This window comes from Pseudophryne corroboree, chromosome 5 (genome assembly GCF_028390025.1).
Source record: "Pseudophryne corroboree isolate aPseCor3 chromosome 5, aPseCor3.hap2, whole genome shotgun sequence".
Classification (NCBI taxonomy): Eukaryota; Metazoa; Chordata; class Amphibia; order Anura; family Myobatrachidae; genus Pseudophryne; species Pseudophryne corroboree.
The window spans coordinates 509880618-509902683 of NC_086448.1; the positions used below are offsets into that span (position 1 = coordinate 509880618).

A 22066-nucleotide genomic window follows, 5' to 3' on the forward strand; every position below is an offset into this window, starting at 1 on the left:
ACGGCTACGTTTGACAGCATGGCAGTTGAGCGCCAGTTCTTAGCTTGGAAGTCTATTTCGAGCGAGGTTATTCCTACCCTGATACAGGCTAGGAAGGGGGTAACGTCTAAACATTACCATCGAATATGGAAAAAATATGTGTCTTGGTGTGAATCCAAGAAATTTCCTGCGGTGGAGTTTCAACATGGACGTTTTCTCCTTTTCCTGCAAGCAGGTGTGGATATGGGCCTAAAATTGTGCTCCATCAAGGTCCAGATCTCCGCTTTATCCATTTTCTTCCAAAAACAATTGGCTGTCCTCCCTGAGGTTCAGACCTTTTTGAAAGGGGTTCTGCACATCCAGCCTCCGTTTGTGGCGCCAACGGCACCCTGGGATCTTGATGTGGTGTTACAGTTCCTGCAATCGGATTGGTTTGAGCCTCCACTCTGTTGGCCTTAGCTTCTGCTCGACGTATGTCGGAATTGGGGGCGTTGTCCTGTAAAAGTCCCTATCTGGTCTTCCATGAAGATAGGGCGGAGCTCAGGACTCATCCACAGTTCCTTCCTAAGGTTGTGTCAGCTTTTCATATCAACCAACCTATTGTGGTGCCAGTGCCTACTGACTCCTCAATTGCTTCAAAGGCCTTGGATGTTGTCAGGGCTTTGAAGATTTATGTGAAGAGGACGGCTCGTCATAGAAAATCTGACTCTCTGTTTGTCCTCTATGATCCCAAGAAAATTGGGTGTCCTGCTTCTAAGTAGTCGATTTTACGCTGGATCAGGTTCACCATCCAGCATGCGTATTCTACGGCAGGAATGCCATGTCCAAAATCTGTTAAGGTCCACTTTACTCGTAAGGTGGGTTCTTCCTGGGCGGCTTCCCGGGGTGTCTCGGCTATACAGCTTTGCCGAGCAGCTACTTGGTCTGGGTCGAACACGTTTGCTAAGTTTTACAAGTTCGATACTTTGGCCTCTGATGACCTCAAGTTTGGTCAAGCAGTTTTGCAGGAGCCTCCGCGCTCTCCCTCCTTTTCTGGGAGCTTTGGTACATCCCCATGGTACTAATATGGACCCCAACATCCTTTAGGACGTAAGAGAAAATAGGATTTTAGTTACCTACCTGTAAATCCTTTTCTCGTAGTCCGTAGAGGATGCTGGGCGCCCGCCCCGGCGCTTCGTTTTCATGCAGTGGTTATTTAGTTCAGTACTGCCTAGTTTCTAGGTAAGTTCTGCATTTTACTGTTTCAGTACTGTTTCAGCTGTTGCTAAGTTTATCCGGCATGTTGGCTGGATTTGCCTTGTTGTGTGAGCTGGTATGAATCTCGCCACTATCTGTGTATAATCCTTTTATCGAAGTATGCCGTCTCCTCGGGCACAGTTTCTAGACTGAGTCTGGTAGGAGGGGCATAGAGGGAGGAGCCAGCCCACACTGTTAAACTTTTAAAGTGCCAATGGCTCCTGGTGGACCTGTCTATACCCCATGGTACTCTACGGACTACGAGAAAAGGATTTACCGATAGGTAACTAAAATCCTATTATTACACATTACGGCAAACAACGTCCCCCTTTTTATTCATTACAGCAGACAGCGTCCCCCTTTTTACACATTACAGCAGACAGCGTCCCCCTTTTTACACGTTACGGCAGACAGCATCCCCTTATAACACATTACGGCAGACAGCGTCCTTTTTTTACACATTACGGCAGACAGCACCCCCCTTTTTCTCATTACGGCAGACAGCGTCCCCATTTTCCCACGTTACAGCAGACAGCATCCCCTTATCACACATTACGGCAGACAGCGTCCCTCTTTTTACACGGTACGGCAGACAGCACCCCCCTTTTTACACGTTACGGCAGCCAGTCCCCCTTTTACACATTAGGTATACAGGAGAGATAGAGATATAGATAGATAGATAGATAGATAGATAGATAGATAGATAGATAGATAGATAGATACCATCTCTCTGCTGGCTCAGGCAGTCAGGCTCCTCCGTGCTGGCAGCTCCAGAGGCAGCGGAGGAGGAGAAGGGAGGGGGACTCCGGAGCCGCAGCAGCGCTATGTAATTGGTGGCAGCGCCGCTGCAGCTCTCCCTCTCCTTACACATAGGCTGGCCGCCGCCACTGTGAATGCTGGGATGAGGGAAGCGCATCCCAGCATTCACTGCGGCGGCAGCCAGCCTATGTGGAAGGAGAGGGGCAACTGCAGTGGCTCTGCCACCAATTACATAGTGCTGCTGCGGCTCCCTCCTCCCCCTCCCTCCTCCTCCTTCTCCCCTGCCTCCGGAGTTGCTCCTCTCCGGCAGCAGCACACTCACACAGGCGGCTTATAATGAGTCAGTTTGACTCATTACAAGCCGCTGATGATTTTAGGGAAAGTGGGCAGTTGCGCCCTCAGGGCGACTGCGCTGTGTGCCTGGCACACACGTAGTTACGGCTCTGACACAGAGGCACAATTGTTATTTAGACAAACATTATCAGTAGTTTACCCAGCTCTGCATAATGTCTCACGACCTTCTCTTACTAAAGGGGGGTACACACGGAGAGATCCGTGCTTAAAATCTAAGCAATCTTGCTAGATTGCTTAGATTTTAAGCACGGATCTGCCGTGTGTATGCCCTCCAGCGATAGCGATGCGCGGCCCCGCACATCGCTATCGCCGATGCTAGATTGAGCTGCATGCAGGCTCAATCTAGCGAGTCGCTCACTTCACCGTTGTGTGAAGTGAGCGGCCCCCCGTCGGCTTTCCCCCTCGCTCAGCACATCGCGCTGTGCTGAGCGGGGTGAGAGATGTGTGCTGAGCGGTCTGTGTTAAGATCGCTCAGCACACATCTCTCCCGTGAGTACCCCCCTTAACCGCGGCCTAAGTGCAAATACCCTGTTTACGCCTTTTCATCTGCAAGTGAAGATGCTACTGAGTTACTTATGACTCAGCATCCCCCATAGTTGAGTGGGGTTCACTACGGCTGGCCGGCGGTCGGGCTCCCGGCGACCAGCATCCCGGCGCCGGGAGCCCGACCGCCGGCTTACCGACAGCTTGGCGAGCGCAAATGAGCCCCTTGCGGGCTCGCTGCGCTCGCCACGCTACGCGCGCCACACTATTTTATTCTCCCTCTATGGGGGTCGTGGACCCCCACGAGGGAAAATAATTGTCGGTATTCCGGCTGTCGGGCTCCCGGCGCCGGTATACTGAGCGCCGGGAGCCCGACCGCCGGCAAACAGAAGACCACCCGTTGAGTGTGCTCAGCTCAGGAGCATGTACAGTACAAAATACACACGATTCCTCTGCAGAACTGACTTGCGTTCAAATTGGCATCAGTCCTGTATGTTTTGCCAAAATCCCGCACGTTTTCCTGTGGATCAGTAAAGAAGCATGAGCCGTCTTTTCAATCAAGTTTTATTCTTCTCATACTATATTATAAATATTTTATTTTCAGTGGCTAAGTGCACATGAGATTTTAGATGTATTAATATATTTTTATATTTTTGTATTAGGTACAGTAAGGATCTCCTTGAAGAGGGTGAAATAATGTATAAGCTCAAACATGAGCGAATTGTAAAGCTGCTTGGTATCATCTTAGAAGACAGCAACTATTCTTTGGTGATTGAGTATATGCCCAAAGGACACTTGTTAAAGGTTTTAAAACAGGTACTGTATGAACACTTCTTGCATCATCTGGGATACCCGTGCGGATGATTTAGTACATACAATGCAGCTACAATGTACATACAATGCAGCTACAAGTCAGCTGCATTGTATGTACAGATATGAGGGGTATCCAATTACCCACTATGAAACCATTTTTCCGATGTTTTACTGTTATATATTTTTACGGGCTATCCAATTAGATCGCCCATAAAATAAATACTTTTTCTCGCAAAAACACACAGGCTCAGTTAAACCTGTGTGTTTTTAGTGGCCGCAGCCCCATTTTCACATGAAAACGAGGCTGCTTTCGGGGATTTGATTTCGCCTGCCTGAGGCAGGTGAAACAAAATTCCAGAAAAGACGCAGCTCGTCATGGCTTGTTGGGGCTATGAGGGATGTGTACACATAGATGTGTATATTCAGCTATATGCAGAGCTGCACTTACTGCCATCACTATGCCATCACTAGCTGTCCTTACTTAGTCACAATTAAATACACATGTTCAATTGCAGCTAACCCAAGATGGCCACCGCTGGATATCCTGTAATTTTGGATTTTGCTATCCTGGGTATACTAAACAGAATTTATGTCATCCACTGGGAAAAAAGTTTGTAATTGCATAATAAATAGAACTTATAAACACTTAAAAAAGTTGGGAAAAAATTCTAAGCCAGCTAAATATTAGACGAATAGAGTGACGATCCTGAGTCAAAGGTGATATTACGTTGCTACGCACGATCAACACAGATTCTTTAGGAAAACGTCAGCTATAACTGTAAAGTTCCGTCCTGTATGTAGCATACTCTGCCAAGTCTATATGTAAGCAGCAATGAAAAAATTATGTGCATCTACCCTATTATAAACACCTGAAAACGTTTATGTGACAATAAATACCTGAGGGTGGGGTGGGAGGGTCGGGGGTATTTACCAATCAGCTCCTAACTGTCATTTTTCAAACACAGCCTGTATCAGGCAAAAGTTGGTTGGCTAGTACTTTATCTCTCACATTTTTACATTTGTAAATTTAATTTACATCTGTACATTTTTTCCTCTCTCCAGGCTTTAATAAATACCCCCCTTCCCCATATAGAGAGTAAAAAAAGTATATATAAAGGTAAAGGGCACCTCCTAGTGAATTAAATTACTAATACTTAGGCTAAATAAGTGATATTAAATACGCATGTGCCATATATATAACCCAAAAGTCTATTTAGGGTATATTTAACTTGTAGTATTTAGAACATCTGTGACTAATCTCAACTCTAGAAACGTTTTAGGAACTCCAATCCATACTTCTTTTGCAGCAAGTCTGGCGGACACTGGACCATGGGACTGTAGGTTGGGTTGGAGCTTAGCACTTAAACTACTGTAACTTTAAAATCTGAGCTCCTCCTCTCTGCAGCCCCAGAATTCCAGTGTTCTTTAGGTGCCTCCATAAGTATGGCACATTTTGGAGACTCCACATAGATCGCCGGGGGCTGGAGAAAGTTGCACACTCTCATCCTTTTAGAGAGTGCAGGAGTGCAGCGCTGTTCCTTATGCTGCCATTATGCAGGTCTTAGTGCCACCTCCCAATAGGGAGAGCGTGTTTTCCCTGGTGGAAAGGGGAAGTACACTGGTCCACAATATGTAATAGGCGCTGTGCAGGTGGGTTGAGTTCCCTAAGTGTTTCATCCGCACTGACTCCGTACCATTAAGCGTTCAGCGTGGGGGCTTTACAATGATTTTCCTCTTATTAGGAACACTGGGTTAAATGTATGAAGCAGTGATAAGAGTGGAGAAATGAGCCAGTGTAGAAGTTGCCCATGGCAACCAATCAGCATTGAAGTAACAGTTATAATTTACATACTATAAAATTATTAATTAATTAACCGTCATGGCATTAATAATTAATTAAATTGTAACTTTGGGATGTTGGTAGCAGATGGTCACTTTTATAATAAGTGGGTTTTAGAGCAAAATCACAGAATCACAAGTGAAATAATTAGCACTACTTGTGTATCTTTTAAAATGTGTCAGTGAGTAATTAGTACACCTCAGAGGCGCATTTAGATCTCATGGGACCCTAAGCAGGATACCGATTTGGGTCACCTCCCTTCCTCAAACAATCCATAACACTGTATTTTCATTCCTGATTTATTCCCCTTACATTATTTGTAATTTCTCCTTCATCCACTAGGGGCCACTGGAGTGCAGATACAATGGGGGATATAGTAGGCAGTAACTGGGAGCTGGCACTTTAAATTTATAACCATGTGACTGGCTCCTCCCCTACTATGTCCCCCCTCCAAGCCAGTCTTAGTTTAGTGCCCAAGGGAGCTGGTTCACTTGGGTCTTCTCTGAAGAATTTATTTTTATTTTTCTTACTAGGGGTCCCATCGCAGCTGCGTGCGGCTCGGGATGGGCCCCGGCTGAAGGAGACACTGAGCTCTCCGGAGACTGGCCGGACACCGCTGCGTGGGCACGTGTCGGGGCCGCTCCGTCGGCAGAAGATCCTGGCAGCACGGCAGCGGTGAGTATAAGTGACCGGACACCGCTGCGTGCGGCGCGTGTCGCGGCCACTCCATCTACAACAGCAGCAGCAGCGGGGAGTACAACTTTACTTTAATCTAATGCTGAGCCATGAGACAGCCGCCAGAGACTCTGACTCATCTCTTGTCTCCAGCGGCTCATATCACCGCTTCCCGCTCTCAGTTTCCTTGCAAGACGCAGAGAGCCAGTGGTGCACCTGGTTGGCGCTGGCATCGGCTCTGCAGTCGCAGTTTGGGTCTTGCATTCTCCCCTCCCGCTGCCCGCTCTGGTTTTCGGCACCCTCCGCTCACCCCGCACACAGATCCCCGCTAGAACCTGTGCGGGGATACTCAGGGCGCTTAGTAAGTTTGAAACTGGCGCCATTACAGGGGGGGCGGAGCTTAATCCCACTTTACAATCAAGCCGTGGCTTGCATTGCCTGCAGGGCGCCCCAGTTAGGTTAGTGCTGTAGCTTCTGGGGTTCAGATGGATGCCAATACGGGGAGCGGAGCTTAAGCCCGCTCTACACAGCGGGCTCAGCTTCCTCCGCTCCCCGGCCGTTGCTCACAGAGTGCCCCCCGCTATGTTAGTCCTCCGCTCCCCGGCCGTGGCTCGCATCGCCGGCGGGGGATGCGGGGCGCCGTCCGCTACGTTAGCGCTGGAGTTTTTAAGATTTAAATTGGGCGCCATAACGGGGGAAGGGGGGGGGGGAGCTTCATCCCGACTAATCCCGGCGGCTATGCACGCGCTGGCGCCCATTTACTCTTGCATATCCCTCATTACAGAGTATGATTATTTTGGTTTATGGGTCCAGCAAACCCAGAGATTGGGGAGGGTGAAAATAGAAAACATAACTCATTCCCCGGGAGACCACACATACAATGACTGATCTTTGCAATGTGTGACTTGTATTGGGATGGATACCTCCTACAGTCAGAGCATTGGGTTTATGAAGCCTCGTTCATCTCACAGTGGTGAGTAGCTTTTTCAATTATTACAAGGCCCTCCCTTGGCAGGATATTATAGCGCTAGCGCCGTTGATTTTACATAGGCGCCATAGCAGGGGGGAGGGCGGGGCTTACACCCTACTGTACATATAAGGTAGAACACAAAACTTTCACCTCTGTTTATTATAATACCAGGGACTTCCAGGTACAGACCTGGTTTCTCGTCCCACATAACTTAACAGTGATAGACGTACTGTCTGCAAATCCAAAGGTCCACCCCACTATGGACTGCAATTATCCACAACCAGCGGAGCTTCCGAGAAACATGTATTGCTCCTGTTTCTTACTAATTTAGCAGTACACTATATACAGGGCGGGTATTGCCTTCCCTTTATTATTCCTTTGTTTCCCTTGGTACTAATGCTGTTTGTAATTTTAAGAATGTGTGTGTGTCATCAGACAAATTGCTGCAGTGGCTCAGTACGCTAATAGAGGCATCTGAACTCAGAGAAGGGAGACGTGCCTGTCACTGCACTTTATAGTGTGGAGATTACATAGGGCTGCACTTCTTTAACCCTCCTTTTTCTCTTTTCATTTACCTAAATGTAACTCAGAGAATTCCCTGTTATGTGGGGATTGTGCGGTGGAACCATCTGCTTAGCCCTTAACGCAGCTGCAGCACGCTCCTGTTTGAACAGCTCAGATTATGCAGGTAAGGTCACTATTAACCAGAGACCCCGTCCGTCATTTCTCCTCTCCAGGTTTCTAAACGGAGCTTGATAACCTCCATTTTACACTGCGGATGAGAGGCCTCTCTTGGGGGAGGCGAGAGATGTACAGGACATGAGGCGCATTGCACAGCAGTTCGTCAGATGATGCAGGTAAAGGAGCGCTTCACATTCCTCGGGGTTCGGTACCAATGAAGAGACGACAGCGACTTGTCCAGTTTCGGATGAGCTGGATGTGCTCCGGTCGGCGGACTGGAGACATCTGAATATACAATTTCAGGTATCAAACAATGTTTGTTTTCCTGTCCTTTCTACGCAGAAAGCAGGAACCGATATCGGACCTCTCCAAGGGTATACCCCTCGATGGTTCCTAGGGCTACCTTGCGGAGGGAGCCATCGGAGAGAAATATGCGGCAGCAGAGGTTCTACCTTGTCCGGAGCAGGTAGGTTGTAAAACAATTATCCTCTGGGTTACACGCAACTGATTCCTTGGACAGATTAGAGTTACGATTCTGCTTTATGTTCTTTTGAGATCTCCAAGGAAGTCTGTATACTCGGAGCCTGAACTCCGCTTGGGCTGTCTTAACCCGACGACCTTTAGGGCTGCGATAGTAACAGGCGGATATTGAATCCTAAGGGGCAGCAGTGGCGTGGTTCATTACGGGTTCTGTCGGGAAGGATCTTCCAGCCTGGATTTCTCAGGCCATTGGGTAAGTCCACTTTTCTTTCCCCTACTGCTGCTCCAGCTCCAAGATGGACCTATACCGGTCTTTCCCTTAGATCTTTCCGTACCTTTTCCGGGTTTCGAGTACATGACAGGGACGGTATCTCCGTCACCAAGGGATCTCAAAGTAAGAGACCGAGGCAGCGGTTCAGCATCCTCGGACCAGTCTGATTGTCGGTCCTCCAACACACCCACCGCAGGTCAAACCTCCCTCCCACCTGGGAGATCCCAGGGTGGGCGCATGTCTGTGGTTTTTCTGGGAGGCCTGGGTATGCTTGGGTTAGGTTTCTCATCACGGGCGGTTACATACGCGATTTTGGAGTCCAACCGCCTCAGTGGTACCTCACCACATGTCTGCCAGCTTCCGACGACAGAGTCGTGCTGCAGGCGGCGTTCCAGATGCTTCTAACTGCAAGGGTGCTGATCCCTGTTTCCTCACATCATTGGAATCGGGGCATTTTCTCAGGCCTTTGTTTTTTGTTTTTTTCCGTGCCGAAGCCAGATGGCCCGGCCGGGCCTATTCTGAGCTTAGAATCCCTTCAGTCTGTGATTGCTAGTTTGGAGCAAAGAGGGTTTAGGCGTCCTTAGTCATCAGGGATGCCTGTTTACTGGTTTCCATTGGGTTTCCTCATTGGGCTTTCCCCCGATTCGTAGTACAGGATATTCATTTCCACTTTCAGACCTTTCCGTTCGGTCCCTCTTCCGCTCCCACCGTGTTCCTGAAAGTCACAGGATGGCCCTACTTCAAAGGCAGGGAGGAACGTTTGTTCCCTAACTGGATAATCTACTGCTGGAAACCCACTCTACAGATTAGGTTGCTTCTGAATATCCGGAGGATTCAAGATCTTCTGATTCGACACGGGTTGCATTTATGCTCCTCGTACTGTTTTCTTTTCTTAGAGATGGTTCTCAATCCGGGTCCGTCAGAAGATTTTTCCTTCCTCGGGCCTAGTTCCCCTCTCTCTTCAGCCAAGTGCGGCGCTGAGAGAGGTCACCTGCAGCCTCCTCTGAGCAGAGGACAACAATCTTCATTCCAGGTCAAGCACCCGGGTGAGTGGACATTACCCGGAGTTTTGTCAGCTGGTCGGCTGTTGGCGGAGAACTCGGATCGACCTCATGGCGTTCCGACTGACTCTTCAACTGCCCCTTTACTACTCTTGGACGTGAGCTCTGGCGGCAGTAGCCGAGGATGCCCTCACAGCTCCTTGGAGCTTCTGTTTAGTCTATCTTTCCTCCTTTTTTTGTTACTACCTCACTTTCTGCAACGCATAAAGGGAGGATGTGCGCTAGTCCTCCAGATACTCCGGTTTGGCCGCACAAGACTTGGAAATCCACCCTGCACCTGTTGTCAGTAGAGGAGCCTTGGCCCCTACCTCTGTGGGAATGTCTACTTCAACAGGGTCCTTTGTTCTGTCTTCCACAGGTTTCGTTTAAAGGGTTTGGCCGTTCACGAGACCTTCTCAGAAGGAGGGAGTTTCCCTGCTTCGGTTATACCTACTGGGCCCCGATTTCGGAAGTCAGTTACTTCGTCTATCTTTTGCCACTTTTGCAAACTTTTTGTGGCCTGGTGTGGATGCCGAGGGTTTTTCCCTTCGGTTTTTCATTTAACCGCCTTCTTTAGTTTCTCCGGGTGGTTTGCTCGGCTGCGCTTCGACTCGGTTGACCTGAGTTTCAGGTCTCTACTCTTTTGGTTTTCTTCCAAAGGTAATTAGCCTGGCAGCCTGAAGTTCAGGTTTTCTTGCAGGGAGTTCTCTACCGACATTCTCCCTTTCGAATTGAGTTACGGCTGGGCTTCATACTCAGCTGTCGTTTCTTCCAGGGGTGATGTCCGCTTTTCATATACATCTGACATTTGTGTTTTCGGCCCTCTCGGCGGTTTCACCGGATTCGTGACCTTTGGATGTTGTCAGGGTTCTCCTGTACAGAGCTCTTCGGCTGTTCGGCAACTTGCTTTCGTCTTTGTTTTGTACGATGTTCCCGTCCTGATTGTCCGGGGTCCCAATGGTCGTGAACCGTTGGATACGTCTGGCCATCAGACAGTCTTATTTGGCGGTTGCTCGAGGGCCTCCATTTTCCAATTCGGCGCACTCCACGCGCTCTAGGGGACCTTCAGGGGCGGTCGCCCACGGGGTTTCCGTGAATGCTTTATGTTGCGATGCCGCTTAGTCGGGACATCATATGTTTGTCACGTTTTACGGATTTGCCTTTTTTGCGGCCTCTGTGTCACAGTTGGGCCGAACGGTTGTTGCTGGAATCTCAGCGCACTCCCTCCCGTCTTGGGAGCTCTGGGACGTCCCCATTGTATCTGCACTCCAGTGGCCCCTAGTGGATGAAGGAGAAATCAGGATTTTGGTACTTACCGATAAATCCCTTTCTCCGATTCCACTGGACGCCCACCCAGCGCTGTTTCCTCCTACTTCACTTATCGGGTTGCATGTCACTGTGTGACTGCGCGTATTGTTCATGTTACCCTATCACTATGTTTCCAGCTTTCCTTGGTGTTAACCTGTTTAGTTGGCTTAGTGAACCTCCTCTACTTTGACGTTGGTCTTTTCCAGCTCTCCTCGGGCACAGTTTTAACTAAGACTGCCTTGGAGGGGGCACATAGTAGGGGAGGAGCTAGTCACATGGTTATAAATTTAAAGTGCCAGCTCCCAGTTACTGCCTACTATATCCCCCATTGTGTCTGCACTCCAGTGGTCCCTGTGGAATCGGAGAAAGGGATTTATCGGTAAGTACCAAAATACTGATTTTTTTCCTTCTACTTTTTAAAATTTTAAACATTACTGGCATCACATACATTAAAAGGGTACATAAAAACACAGTGCAAACATAATATTTAATTATCACCATATAGCAGGAGCCGAAATTCACATTATGCCACATACAATGAGCCGATATTCACATTACACCACATGGTGTGAGTAAAAATGCATATTATGCACCACAGTATGAGCCAAAATATACATTACGCTACACAATGGGGGTAATTCCAAATTGATTGCAGCAGGAAATTTTTTAGCAGTTGGGCAAAACCATGTGCACTGCAGGGGGGGGGGGGGCAGATATAACATGTGCAGAGAGAGATAGATTTGGGTGGGTTATTTTGTTTCTGTGCAGGGTAAATACTGGCTGCTTTATTTTTACACTGCAATTTAGATTGCAGATTGAACTCACCACACCCAAATCTATCTTTCTCTGCTCATGTTATATCTGCCCCCCCCTGCAGTGCACATGGTTTTGCCCAACTGCTAAAAAATGTATTGCTGCGATCAACTTGGAATTACCCCCTATATGAGACGAAATTCATATTACGCCATACGGTATGATTAGAAATGCGTATTATGCACCACAGTATGAGCCGAAATATACATTATACCACACAGTATGAGCCGAAAATTCACATTACGCCACACGGTATTTGCCGAAATTCACAATACGACACATGATATGAGTCAAAACGCATATTATTCCACACAGTATGAGCCGAAATATACATTACGCCACACAGTATGAGCCGAAATTCATATTACGCCATACGGTATGAGTAGAAATGCATATTATGCACTACAGTATGAGCTGAAATATACATTATGCCACACAGTCCACCTTCCTACAGCACCCATCATCCCACCCCCTCCCCCCCCACACGCTGATTGTTGGCCTCACCTAGCTCACCCTCACCACCAGCAGTACTGGCAGTGGCAGGCACACTGTCAGTCTCACCCCCTGGCTGATTGCCTCCCCCCCTGGCCCCCATCAAGAAGTAGGAAGGATGAGGATCGCCCCATTAGCTTCACCACCTAAACCCCCCTACCCCCCCCTTCCAGGCGTAGCCGCCGCACACACTTTAAAGGCAGCCTGGGCCCCGGCCACTGCCGCGATACTTACTGAGCACTGACAGCTCTCCTCCTTCAATCCTCCGACGGTGACCAGGCTCTATCCTATGGCTGGGCAGCAGCTCTCCTCTCTCCTATGGCTGGGCAGCAGCTCTCCTTCCACAGCCCGGTCATCGTGCTGCAGGTCAGTCACATGGAGGAGGGGGTACAGTGTGTTTGTGAGCTGGCTCTGGTCCCAGCGGCAGCTGTCCAGTCAGCGTGCGCTGACAGCCTGCTGGGGCCGGGCCGGTTCAGAATGATGCATGTAAAAACAAAATCTCCTCTGCAGCACTGCTACTTATGGCAATCCGTGGCCACGTCCGGGCCCCCTGAGACTCATGGGGCCCTAAGCGCATGCCTTGGTTGACTAGCGGCAACTCCGGCCCGGCACCTGTGTACCTCTGGTGACCTGGAAAAAGGGAACTGTTTTGGATCCTGAGTTCTGAGTTAGAGAACCACTGTGATAGGAAAGGGAGTGAGTTCCAATGGATAGGGCAGCAAAACATGAGAAAGTCATAGATACAGGAGTGGGAAAAGGTAATCAGTTGGGAAACAAGGTAGTTGCAATTAGCAGAGTGAAGTGGATGGACAGGAATGTGGAGGGAGATGAGGTAAGAGATGTAAGATTGTGATGATTGGGTGAGAGCTTAATAGGTGAGTGTTATTAGCTTGAAATGTTCTCTGTAGGAGAAGGAAAGCGAGTGTAGGCCTGGAAGAAAGGGGATGGGGGGGGGGCTGAAAACAGTGAGCCAAGCAGCAAAGTTTAGAATGAGTGGAGAGTAGGAAGGCTGGGCACGAGAATGTTGCAGTAGTCCAGTCAAGATGATGACCCGTAAATATCCTGCACATATTAGTAGGTGGGATTATTATGAATAGAAGAAGGCATGACAGTGGAGTCTGAAAGAGAGTGAGGAGCCGATGGCAACTCCAAGGCAGCAGACTTGTGGAACAGAATATAGTGAAAGAGAGGACACTGGGAACCACAGTGTCAAAGTGAGCAGAGAGGTACCAGGAAGATGACTAAATAGTACTGTCCCTTAGATTTGGCAATTAGAAGATCATTACAAGCTTTAGTGAGGCCAGTTTCTGTAGTTTAAGAAGTACGAAATCCAGGTTGAAGTGGATTAAGGAGGTAGAAGGAAGGAACTTGATAAAGTGACTGGCCATAATCTGCTCAAAGAGGAGATGAAGAGGTGAGAGTTACAGTAAGGATTAAGGGCATGCTTGAATTCATACATGGGGAATAATCTCAGTTTTTGAATCACAGTTTCACTGCTCGATAATACATTCTTTTGAAATATAGAAGCTCCAAACAGATATGTATAAAGACAACAAAAGCTTTAATTTTCAGTTTGTTTGAAGGATTATTTAATTATGGATTCAGAAAAAGAATTACTGTTATACTATTAGAAAATATGCCCATACAATTTTGTTCCAAACATATAAAGACAAAAAAAGCTTGCCCCGTTGCGCTCCGCTCCATACTGCTCCCAGCACGGGAAAAGTCATACATATACCAAATATTCGGCAGCACTCAGGGACGCAGAATATGACATAACCAGCATGTCTACTGTCAATGTTTTAATGTTATTTCTCTTACGTCCCAGAGGATGCTGGGGACTCCAAAAGGACCATGGGGTATAGACGGGATCCGCAGGAGACATGGGCACACTATAAGACTTTGAATGGGTGTGAACTGGCTCCTCCCTCTATGCCCCTCCTCCAGACCTCAGTTAGATTCTGTGCCCAGAGAGACTGGACACACACTAGGGGAGCTCTCCTGAGTTTCTCTGAAAAGACTTTATGTTAGTTTTTTTATTTTCAGGGAGACCTGCTGGCTACAGGCTCTCTGCTTCGTGGGAGTGAGGGGAGAGAAGTCAGACCTACTTCTTCTGAGTTAAGGGCTCTGCTTCTTAGGCTACTGGAAACCATTAGCTCCAGAGGGTTCGATCACTTGGTGCGCCTAGCTGCTTGTTCCCGGAGCCGCGCCGTCAACCCCCTTACAGAAGCCAAAAGAAAGAAGCCGGGTGAGTATACAGAAGACAGAAGACTTCAGTGACACACACGCACCAACGGCACTCACAGGGTGCAGGGCACAGGGGCACAGGGGGGGGGGGGGGGGGGGGCGCCCTGGGCAGCAGGTTACTGGAGTTTTTCTCTGGCAAAGAGCATATTATTGGTGCCTGGGCACTAAATATAAGACCCCCGCCAGTATAATTTTTTGAATTTTAGCGGGACTACAGCGCGCCGGGTTGGGGTGTGGCTTAGCCTGCACAGCTTACCAGCGCCATTTTCTCTCTTCACAGAGCATGCAGAGACGCTGGCCCGGACCTCCACTCTCCTTAAAAGTACAGGGAGCAAAACGGGGGGGGGCACAGTCAATTGGTGCTATATATATGTATATAAAACAGCGCAGTGATCATATATTATTTTTTAGTAGTATATGGGCGCTGGGATGTGAGCTGGTATACTCCCTCTGTGTTCTCTCTAACAGGCTTCCCTGTGGGTCTGTCTCCTATTGCCAGTGTGAATGTGTGCGTGTCGGTACAGTGTGTCGACATGTCTGAGGCTGAGTGCTCCTCCCCTCCGGAGGAAGTTACTGGGGGCGCAGAGAAGGATTTGGGAGTGACTCTGACGGCACCGCCGACTGCTGATTGGGTGAATATGTTGAGTACATTGAATGCAAATGTGGCGTTATTGTCTAAGAGGCTGGATAAATCTGATTCTCAGACACAAACGTGGAGAAAATCCATGGAGGACGCCTTGTCTTAGGTACAGCCTAGGGGGCCTCAGGGTCACAGAAACGTTCATTTACCCAGATGGCAGATAAGAATACCGACACGGACTCTGATTCCAGTGTCGACTTTAGTGAGGCCAGTTTACATCCAAAATTGGTTTTTAGTATTCAGTACATGATTGTGGCAGTTAAAGATGTTTTACATATGAGGTGCCTCCTGTTCCAGATACAAGGGTTTGTTTATTTAAAGGGAAAAAGCCTGAGGTGACGTTTCCCCCCTCTCATGAACTGAACGCTCTTTGTGAAAAGGCTTCGGAGTCGCCTGACAAAAGGTGGAAGATTCCCAAGAGAATTTTTATGGCATATCCTTTCCCCTCTGACGACAGGGAAAAGTGGGAGTCATCTCCCAATGTGGACAAGGCTCTGTCCCGGCTGTCCAAGAAAGTGGCGCTTCCGTCTCCTGACACTGCTGCCCTCAAGGATCCTGCGGATCGTAAGCAGGAAACGACATTAAAAGCCATTTATGTCACTACGGGGGCACTCCTCAGACCTGCCGTGGCGTCGGCATGGGTGAGTAGTGCTATTGCTAAGTGGGCTGATAATTTGGCATCTGACATAGATACCCTAGATAGGGATAACATTCTTTTGACTCTCGGTTATATCAGGGATGCTGCAGCTTACCTAAAGGATGCGGCGAGGGATATTGGCCTCTTGGGATCAAGGGCCAATGCCATGGCAGTCTCGGCCAGGAGAGCGCTGTGGATTCATCAATGGAATGCTGATGCCGACTCCAAGAAAGCTATGGAAGCTCTCCCTTATAAAGGTAGTGTCTTGTTTGGTGACGGCCTCGCTGACCTGGTGTCTACCGCTACAGCGGGTAAGTCATCTTTTCTTCCTTATGTTCCCGCACAACAGAAAAAGGCTCCCCATTATCAGTTGCAGTCCTTTCGGCCTAATAAATACAAAAAAGGAAGGGGCTCGTCCTTCCTCGCTTCAAAAGGTAGAGGAAGGGGAAAAAAGGTCGCCTGTGGTGTCTGGCGCCCAGGACCAAAAGTCCTCCCTGGCCTCTGCGAAGTCCTCCGCATGACGCTGGGGCTCCCCTACGAGAGTCCGTGCCGGTGGGGGCCCGTCTCCGAATCTTCAGTCAGGTCTGGTTTCAATTGGGCCTAGATCCTTGGGTCTTAGACATAGTGTCCCAAGGGTACAAACTGGAGTTTCATGAGATGCCCCCCCCCCCCCCCCCCCCACCGATTTTTCGAATCAGCCTTGCCAGTTTCTATCCCAGAAAGGGAAGTAGTAAATGCTGTGATACAAAAGCTGTTTCAACAGAGTGTCATTGTCCCGGTTCCCCCGGGAGAAGGGTTCTATTCGAGCCTCTTTGTCGTGCCAAAGCCGGACGGCTCGGTCAGACCGATCCTGAACCTAAAATCCCTCAATCTGTATTTGAAAACTTTCAAGTTCAAGATAGAATCTCTTCGAGCTGTGATTTCCAGTCTAGAAGGGGGGGATTTTGTGGCGTCAGTTGCCATAAAAGATGTCAACTTACACGTCCCGATATATCCTCCACATCAAGCTTTCCTGAGATTTGCGGTGCAGGATTCTCATTACCAATTTCAGACGTTGCCGTTTGGGCTTTCCACGGTCCCGAGGGTCTTCACCAAAGTCATGGCGGAAATGATGGTACTCCTATGCAAGCAGGGTGTCACAATTATCCCATACTTGGACAATCTCCTGATAAAGGCGAGATCGAATTAGCAGTTGCTAAGAAATGTGGAGCTCTCCGTGACGGTTCTGCAACATCATGGTTGGATTCTAAATTTGCCAAAGTCCCAGTTGATTTGGACACGGAACTGCAAAGAGTGTTTCTTCCAGCGGAAAAAGCTCTGGAAATCCAAGGCATGGTAAAAGAGATTCTGAAACCGGCAAGAGTGTCGATTCATCAATGCACTCGAGTGCTAGGGAAGATGGTTGCGGCGTACGAAGCCATTCCGTTTGGCAGGTTTCATGCCCGGGTGTTTCAGTGGGACCTGCTGGACAAATGGTCCGGGTCTCACCTACACATGCACCGGAAAATAAGTCTATCTTCCAGGTCCAAAATTTCTCTCCTGTGGTGGCTGCAGAGTTCTCACCTTCTAGAGGGACGCAGGTTCGGGATCTAGGATTGGGTCCTGCTGACCACGGATGCAAGTCTCCGAGGCTGGGGAGCAATCACACAAGGAAGAAGTTTCCAGGGAAAATGGTCAAGCCAGGAATCTTGTCTCCACATAAATGTCCTGGAGTTAAGAGCCATTTACAACGGCCTTCTGCAAACGGAAAACCTTCTTTGAGGTCTACCTGTCCTGATTCAGTCGGACAACATAACAGCGGTGGCGTACGTAAACCGCCAGGGCGGAACAAAGAGCAGAGCGGCGATGGCGGAGGCCACAAGAGTTCTCCGCTGGGCGGAAAAGCATGTGAGCGCTCTGTCAGCAGTCTTCCTTCCGGGCGTGGACAACTGGGAAGCAGACTTCCCCAGCAGACACGATCTCCACCCAGGAAAGTGCTTCATCAAGAGGTATTTGCAGAAGTGACAAGGCGTTGGGGGATTCCTCAAATAGACATGATGGCGTCTCGCCTCAACAAGAAGCTTCCGAGGTATTGTTCCAGGTCAAGGGACCCCCAAGCCAGTGCAGTGGACGCCCTGGTAACTCCGTGGGTGTTTCAGTCGGTGTATGTGTTCCCTTCACTTCCTCTCATTCCAAAAGTGTTGAGGATCATAAGACGAACTAGGGTTCCGGCAGTGCTCGTCGTTCCAGATTGGCCACGGAGGGCCTGGTATCCGGATCTTCAGGAATTGCTCATAGAAGATCCTTGGCCGCTTCCTCTCAGAGAGGACCTGTTACTGCAGGTGCCGTGCGTATTTCAAGACTTACCGCGGCTGCGTTTGACGGCGTGGAGGTTGAACGCCAAATCCTAGCTCGAAAGGGTATTCCCGAGGAAGTCATCCCCACTCTCCTTGAGGCTAGAAAGGAGGTCACGGCGAAGCATTGTCACCGTATTTGGAGAAAATATGTGTCGTGGTGTGAAGCCAAGAAAGCTCCTACGGAGGAGTTTCAGCTGGGTCGTTTCCTCCATTTTTTGCAGGCAGGTGTGGATGCAGGCCTGAAATTGGGTTCCATCAAAGTGCAGATTTCGGCTTTATCTATTTTCTTTCAAAAAGAATTGGCCGCCCTTCCTGAAGTTCAGACTTTTGTGAAGGGAGTGCTGCATATCCATCCTCCGTGGCACCGTGGGATCTTGACGTAGTGTTACAATTTCTTATGTCTCACTGGTTTGAACCTTTGCGGAAGGTGGAGTTGAAATTTCTCACTTGGAAAGTGGTCATGCTTTTGGCCTTGGCGTCCGCTAGACGGGTGTCGGAATTGGCGGCTCTGTCTCACAAGAGCCCATATTTGATTTTCCATGTGGATAGAGCGGAATTGAGGACTCGGCAACAATTTCTGCCGAAGGTGGTTTCTTCGTTTCACATAAATCAACCTATTGTGGTGTCTGTAGCTACGGATGCCGTGACGGTGCCAAAGTCTCTCGACGTCGTAAGAGCTTTGAAAATTTATGTTGCCAGAACGGCTCTTGTTAGGAAAACGGAGGCTCTGTTTGTCCTGTATGCTTCCAACAAGATTGGAAATCCTGCTTCCAAGCAGACTATTGCACGCTGGATTTGTAATACGATTCAGCACGCTCATTCTACGGCTGGACTGCCGTTGCCGAAGTCAGTGAAGGCCCATTCTACCAGGAAGGTGGGCTCATCATGGGCGGCTGCCCGAGGGGTCTCGGCTCTTCAACTTTGCCGAGCAGCTACACGGTCGGGTTCAAACACTTTAGCTAAGTTCTACAAGTTTGATACACTGGCTGATAAGGAACTCATGTTTGCTCAATCGGTGCTGCAGAGTCGTCCGCACTCTCCCGCCCGGTCTGGAGCTTTGGTATAGACCCCATGGTCCTTTTGGAGTCCCCAGCATCCTCTAGGACGTAAGAGAAAATAGGATTTCAATACCTACCGGTAAATCCTTTTCTCCTAGTCCGTAGAGGATGCTGGGCGCCTATCCCAGTGCGTACTGTTACAGGTTGAGTATCCCATATCCAAATATTCCGAAATACGGAATATTCCGAAATACGGACTTTTTTGAGTGAGAGTGAGAAAGTGAAACCTTTGTTTTTTGATGACTCAATGTACACAAACTTTGTTTAATACACAAAGTTATTAAAAATATTGTATTAAATGACCTCTAGGCTGTGTATAAGGTGTATATGAAACATAAATGAATTGTATGAATGTAGACACACTTTGTTTAATGTACAAAGTTATAAAAAATATTGTCTAAATTTACCTTCAGGCTGTGTGTATAAGGTGTATATGTAACATAAATGCATTCTGTGCTTAGATTTAGGTCCCATCACCATGATATCTCATTATGGTATGCAATTATTCCAAAATACGGAAAAATCCGATATCCAAAATACCTCTGGTCCCAAGCATTTTGGATAAGGGATACTCAACCTGTACTTGCAGTTGTATTGTTAGTGGTTGTTATCGGTTACACGATGGTTGTGTATCGGTTATGTTCAGCTTGTTGCTGTTTTTCGTTCATACTGTTCTCTGGTATTCCTGCTAATCCAGTTGTACGGTGTGTTTGTGGTGTGAGCTGGTATGTATTCCACCCTTAGTGTAACAAAAATCCTTTTCCTCAAAATGTCCGTCTCCCTGGGCACAGTTCCTATAACTGAGGTCTGGAGGAGGGGCATAGAGGGAGGAGCCAGTTCATACCCATTCAAAGTCTTATAGTGTGCCCATGTCTCCTGCAGATCCCGTCTATACCCCATGGTCCTTTTGGAGTCCCCAGCATCCTCTACGGACTAGGAGAAAAGGATTTACCGGTAGGTATTAAAATCCTATTTTCAACATTGGTCCTGATGTAAATTAACATTGAAACTTTGAAAGTAGACATGCTGATTATGACATATTTAGCTTTGTTTGCTTTTTTTTTATTAGAAGAAATAATGTAAATGCAATGAACCCATTGCACTGAAGCAGATTAATGTTAAGTCAGTGTACAATTTGAATTGATTCCTTATTTACACTGATTTCTGCTTTTTTAACCATATCATTAAAGTGTTGTATTATGTTCCGTATTTGCTGTAGGAAATCCCGCTGAATTTGTCATAGCAGTTATTATGATGTTTATCATTTATTGTTACACAGTAGGCATAGAAGATTTAAATGGCGTGTTTTGGATTTAATTTCTCATTCCTTTATGTGTATCTAGATTGCAGTACCGGATTCAGTGAAGGCACGGTTTATTCTGGAAATTATTGAAGGAATGGTTTATTTGCATAATCAAACAGTGATTCATAAGGATCTGAAGCCAGAAAACATATTAGCAGATGATGAATTTCATATTAAGGTATGTTTCCTAGTATTTTACTTTCACCTTTGTTAAAGACACCTACTGTATAACCTTTGGATAGAAGGGCTTCACAGATCTGTGCAAAACTTACTTAGAAGTAACGTCTAATGCTTATGTTTGCCATGTTTTGTTCTGAGGATTTGATCTCCGTGACAAAAGACGTAGGGGTCCCCCGTATTTTTCACACCAGCACCGGGCTCCACTAGCCAGAGAGATAATGCCACAGCCGGGGGATACTTTTATATAGGTCCCTGCGGCCGTGGCATTAAATCTCCAACTAGTCACCCCTGGCCGGGGTACCCTGGAGGAGTGGGGACCCCTTAAATCAAGGGGTCCCCCCTCCAGCCACCCAAGGGCCAGGGGTGAAGCCCGAGGCCCCCCCCCCCCCCCCCCCATCCAACGGCGGCGGATGGGGGGCTGATAGCCATGTGTCAAAAAAAAAGAATATTGTTTTTTTTGTAGCAGAACTACAAGTCCCAGCAAGCCCTCCCCGCAAGCTGGTATTTGGAGAACCACAAGTACCAGCATGCGGGGGGGAAACGGGCCCGCTGGTACCTGTAGTTCTACTACAAAAAAAATACCCAAATGAAAACAGTACACACACACACCGTGACAGTATAACTTTATTACATACATGCACACCTACATACATACATACTTACCTATGTTGACACGAAGAGTCGGTCCCCTTCTCCACGTAGAATCCACTGGGTACCTGTAAATAAAATTATACTCACAACAATCCAGTGTAGATCGGTCCTCTTCTTGTTTGTAATCCACGTACTTGGCAAAAAAAAAAACCAGAAGAACCCGAACCACGCACTGAAAGGGGTCCCATGTTTACACATGGGACCCCTTTCCCCGACTGGCGGGACTCCCCGTGACTGCTGTCAAAGAGGGTCCCTTCAGCCAATCAGGGAGCGCCACGTCATGGCACTCTCCTGATTGGCTGTGCGCGCCTGAGCTGTCAATCAGGCGGCGCACTCGAGATACACTGTAGCGCATAGGCACTCCATGGTATCCAATGGTGGGAACTTTGCGGTCAGCGGTAGACCATAAGAGTGACCCCACATAACCTTGTGGTCTACCGCTGACTGCAAAGTTCCCACCATTGGATACAATGGAGCGCCTATGCGCTACAGTGTATCTCGAGTGCGCCACCTGATAGACAGCTCAGGCGCGCACAGCCAATCAGGAGAGTGCCATGCCGTGGCGCTCCCTGATTGGCTGAAGGGACCCTCTTTGACAGCAGTCACGGGGAGTCCCGCCAGTCAGGGAAAGGGGTCCTTTCAGTGCGTGGTTCGGGTTCTTCGTTTTTTTTTTTTTTTGCCAAGTATGTGGATTACAAACAAGAAGAGGACCGATCTACACTGGATTGTTGTGAGTATAATTTTATTTACAGGTACCCCGTGGATTCTACGTGGAGAAGGGGACCGACTCTTCGTGTCAACATAGGTAAGTATGTATGTA

At 48.2% G+C, this 22066-nt stretch overlaps 1 protein-coding gene across 1 annotated transcript in view; it reads left to right on the forward strand.

The window, feature by feature from the left end:
- Positions 1 to 22066, forward strand: part of RIPK1 (receptor interacting serine/threonine kinase 1) — a 266027-nt gene that overhangs the window by 30481 nt on the left and 213480 nt on the right. The window contains exons 4-5 of the mRNA XM_063923061.1: positions 3474 to 3627; positions 20456 to 20593. Coding sequence (XP_063779131.1) covers positions 3474 to 3627; positions 20456 to 20593 — 292 coding nt within the window. The remainder of the gene's footprint in view (positions 1 to 3473; positions 3628 to 20455; positions 20594 to 22066) is intronic.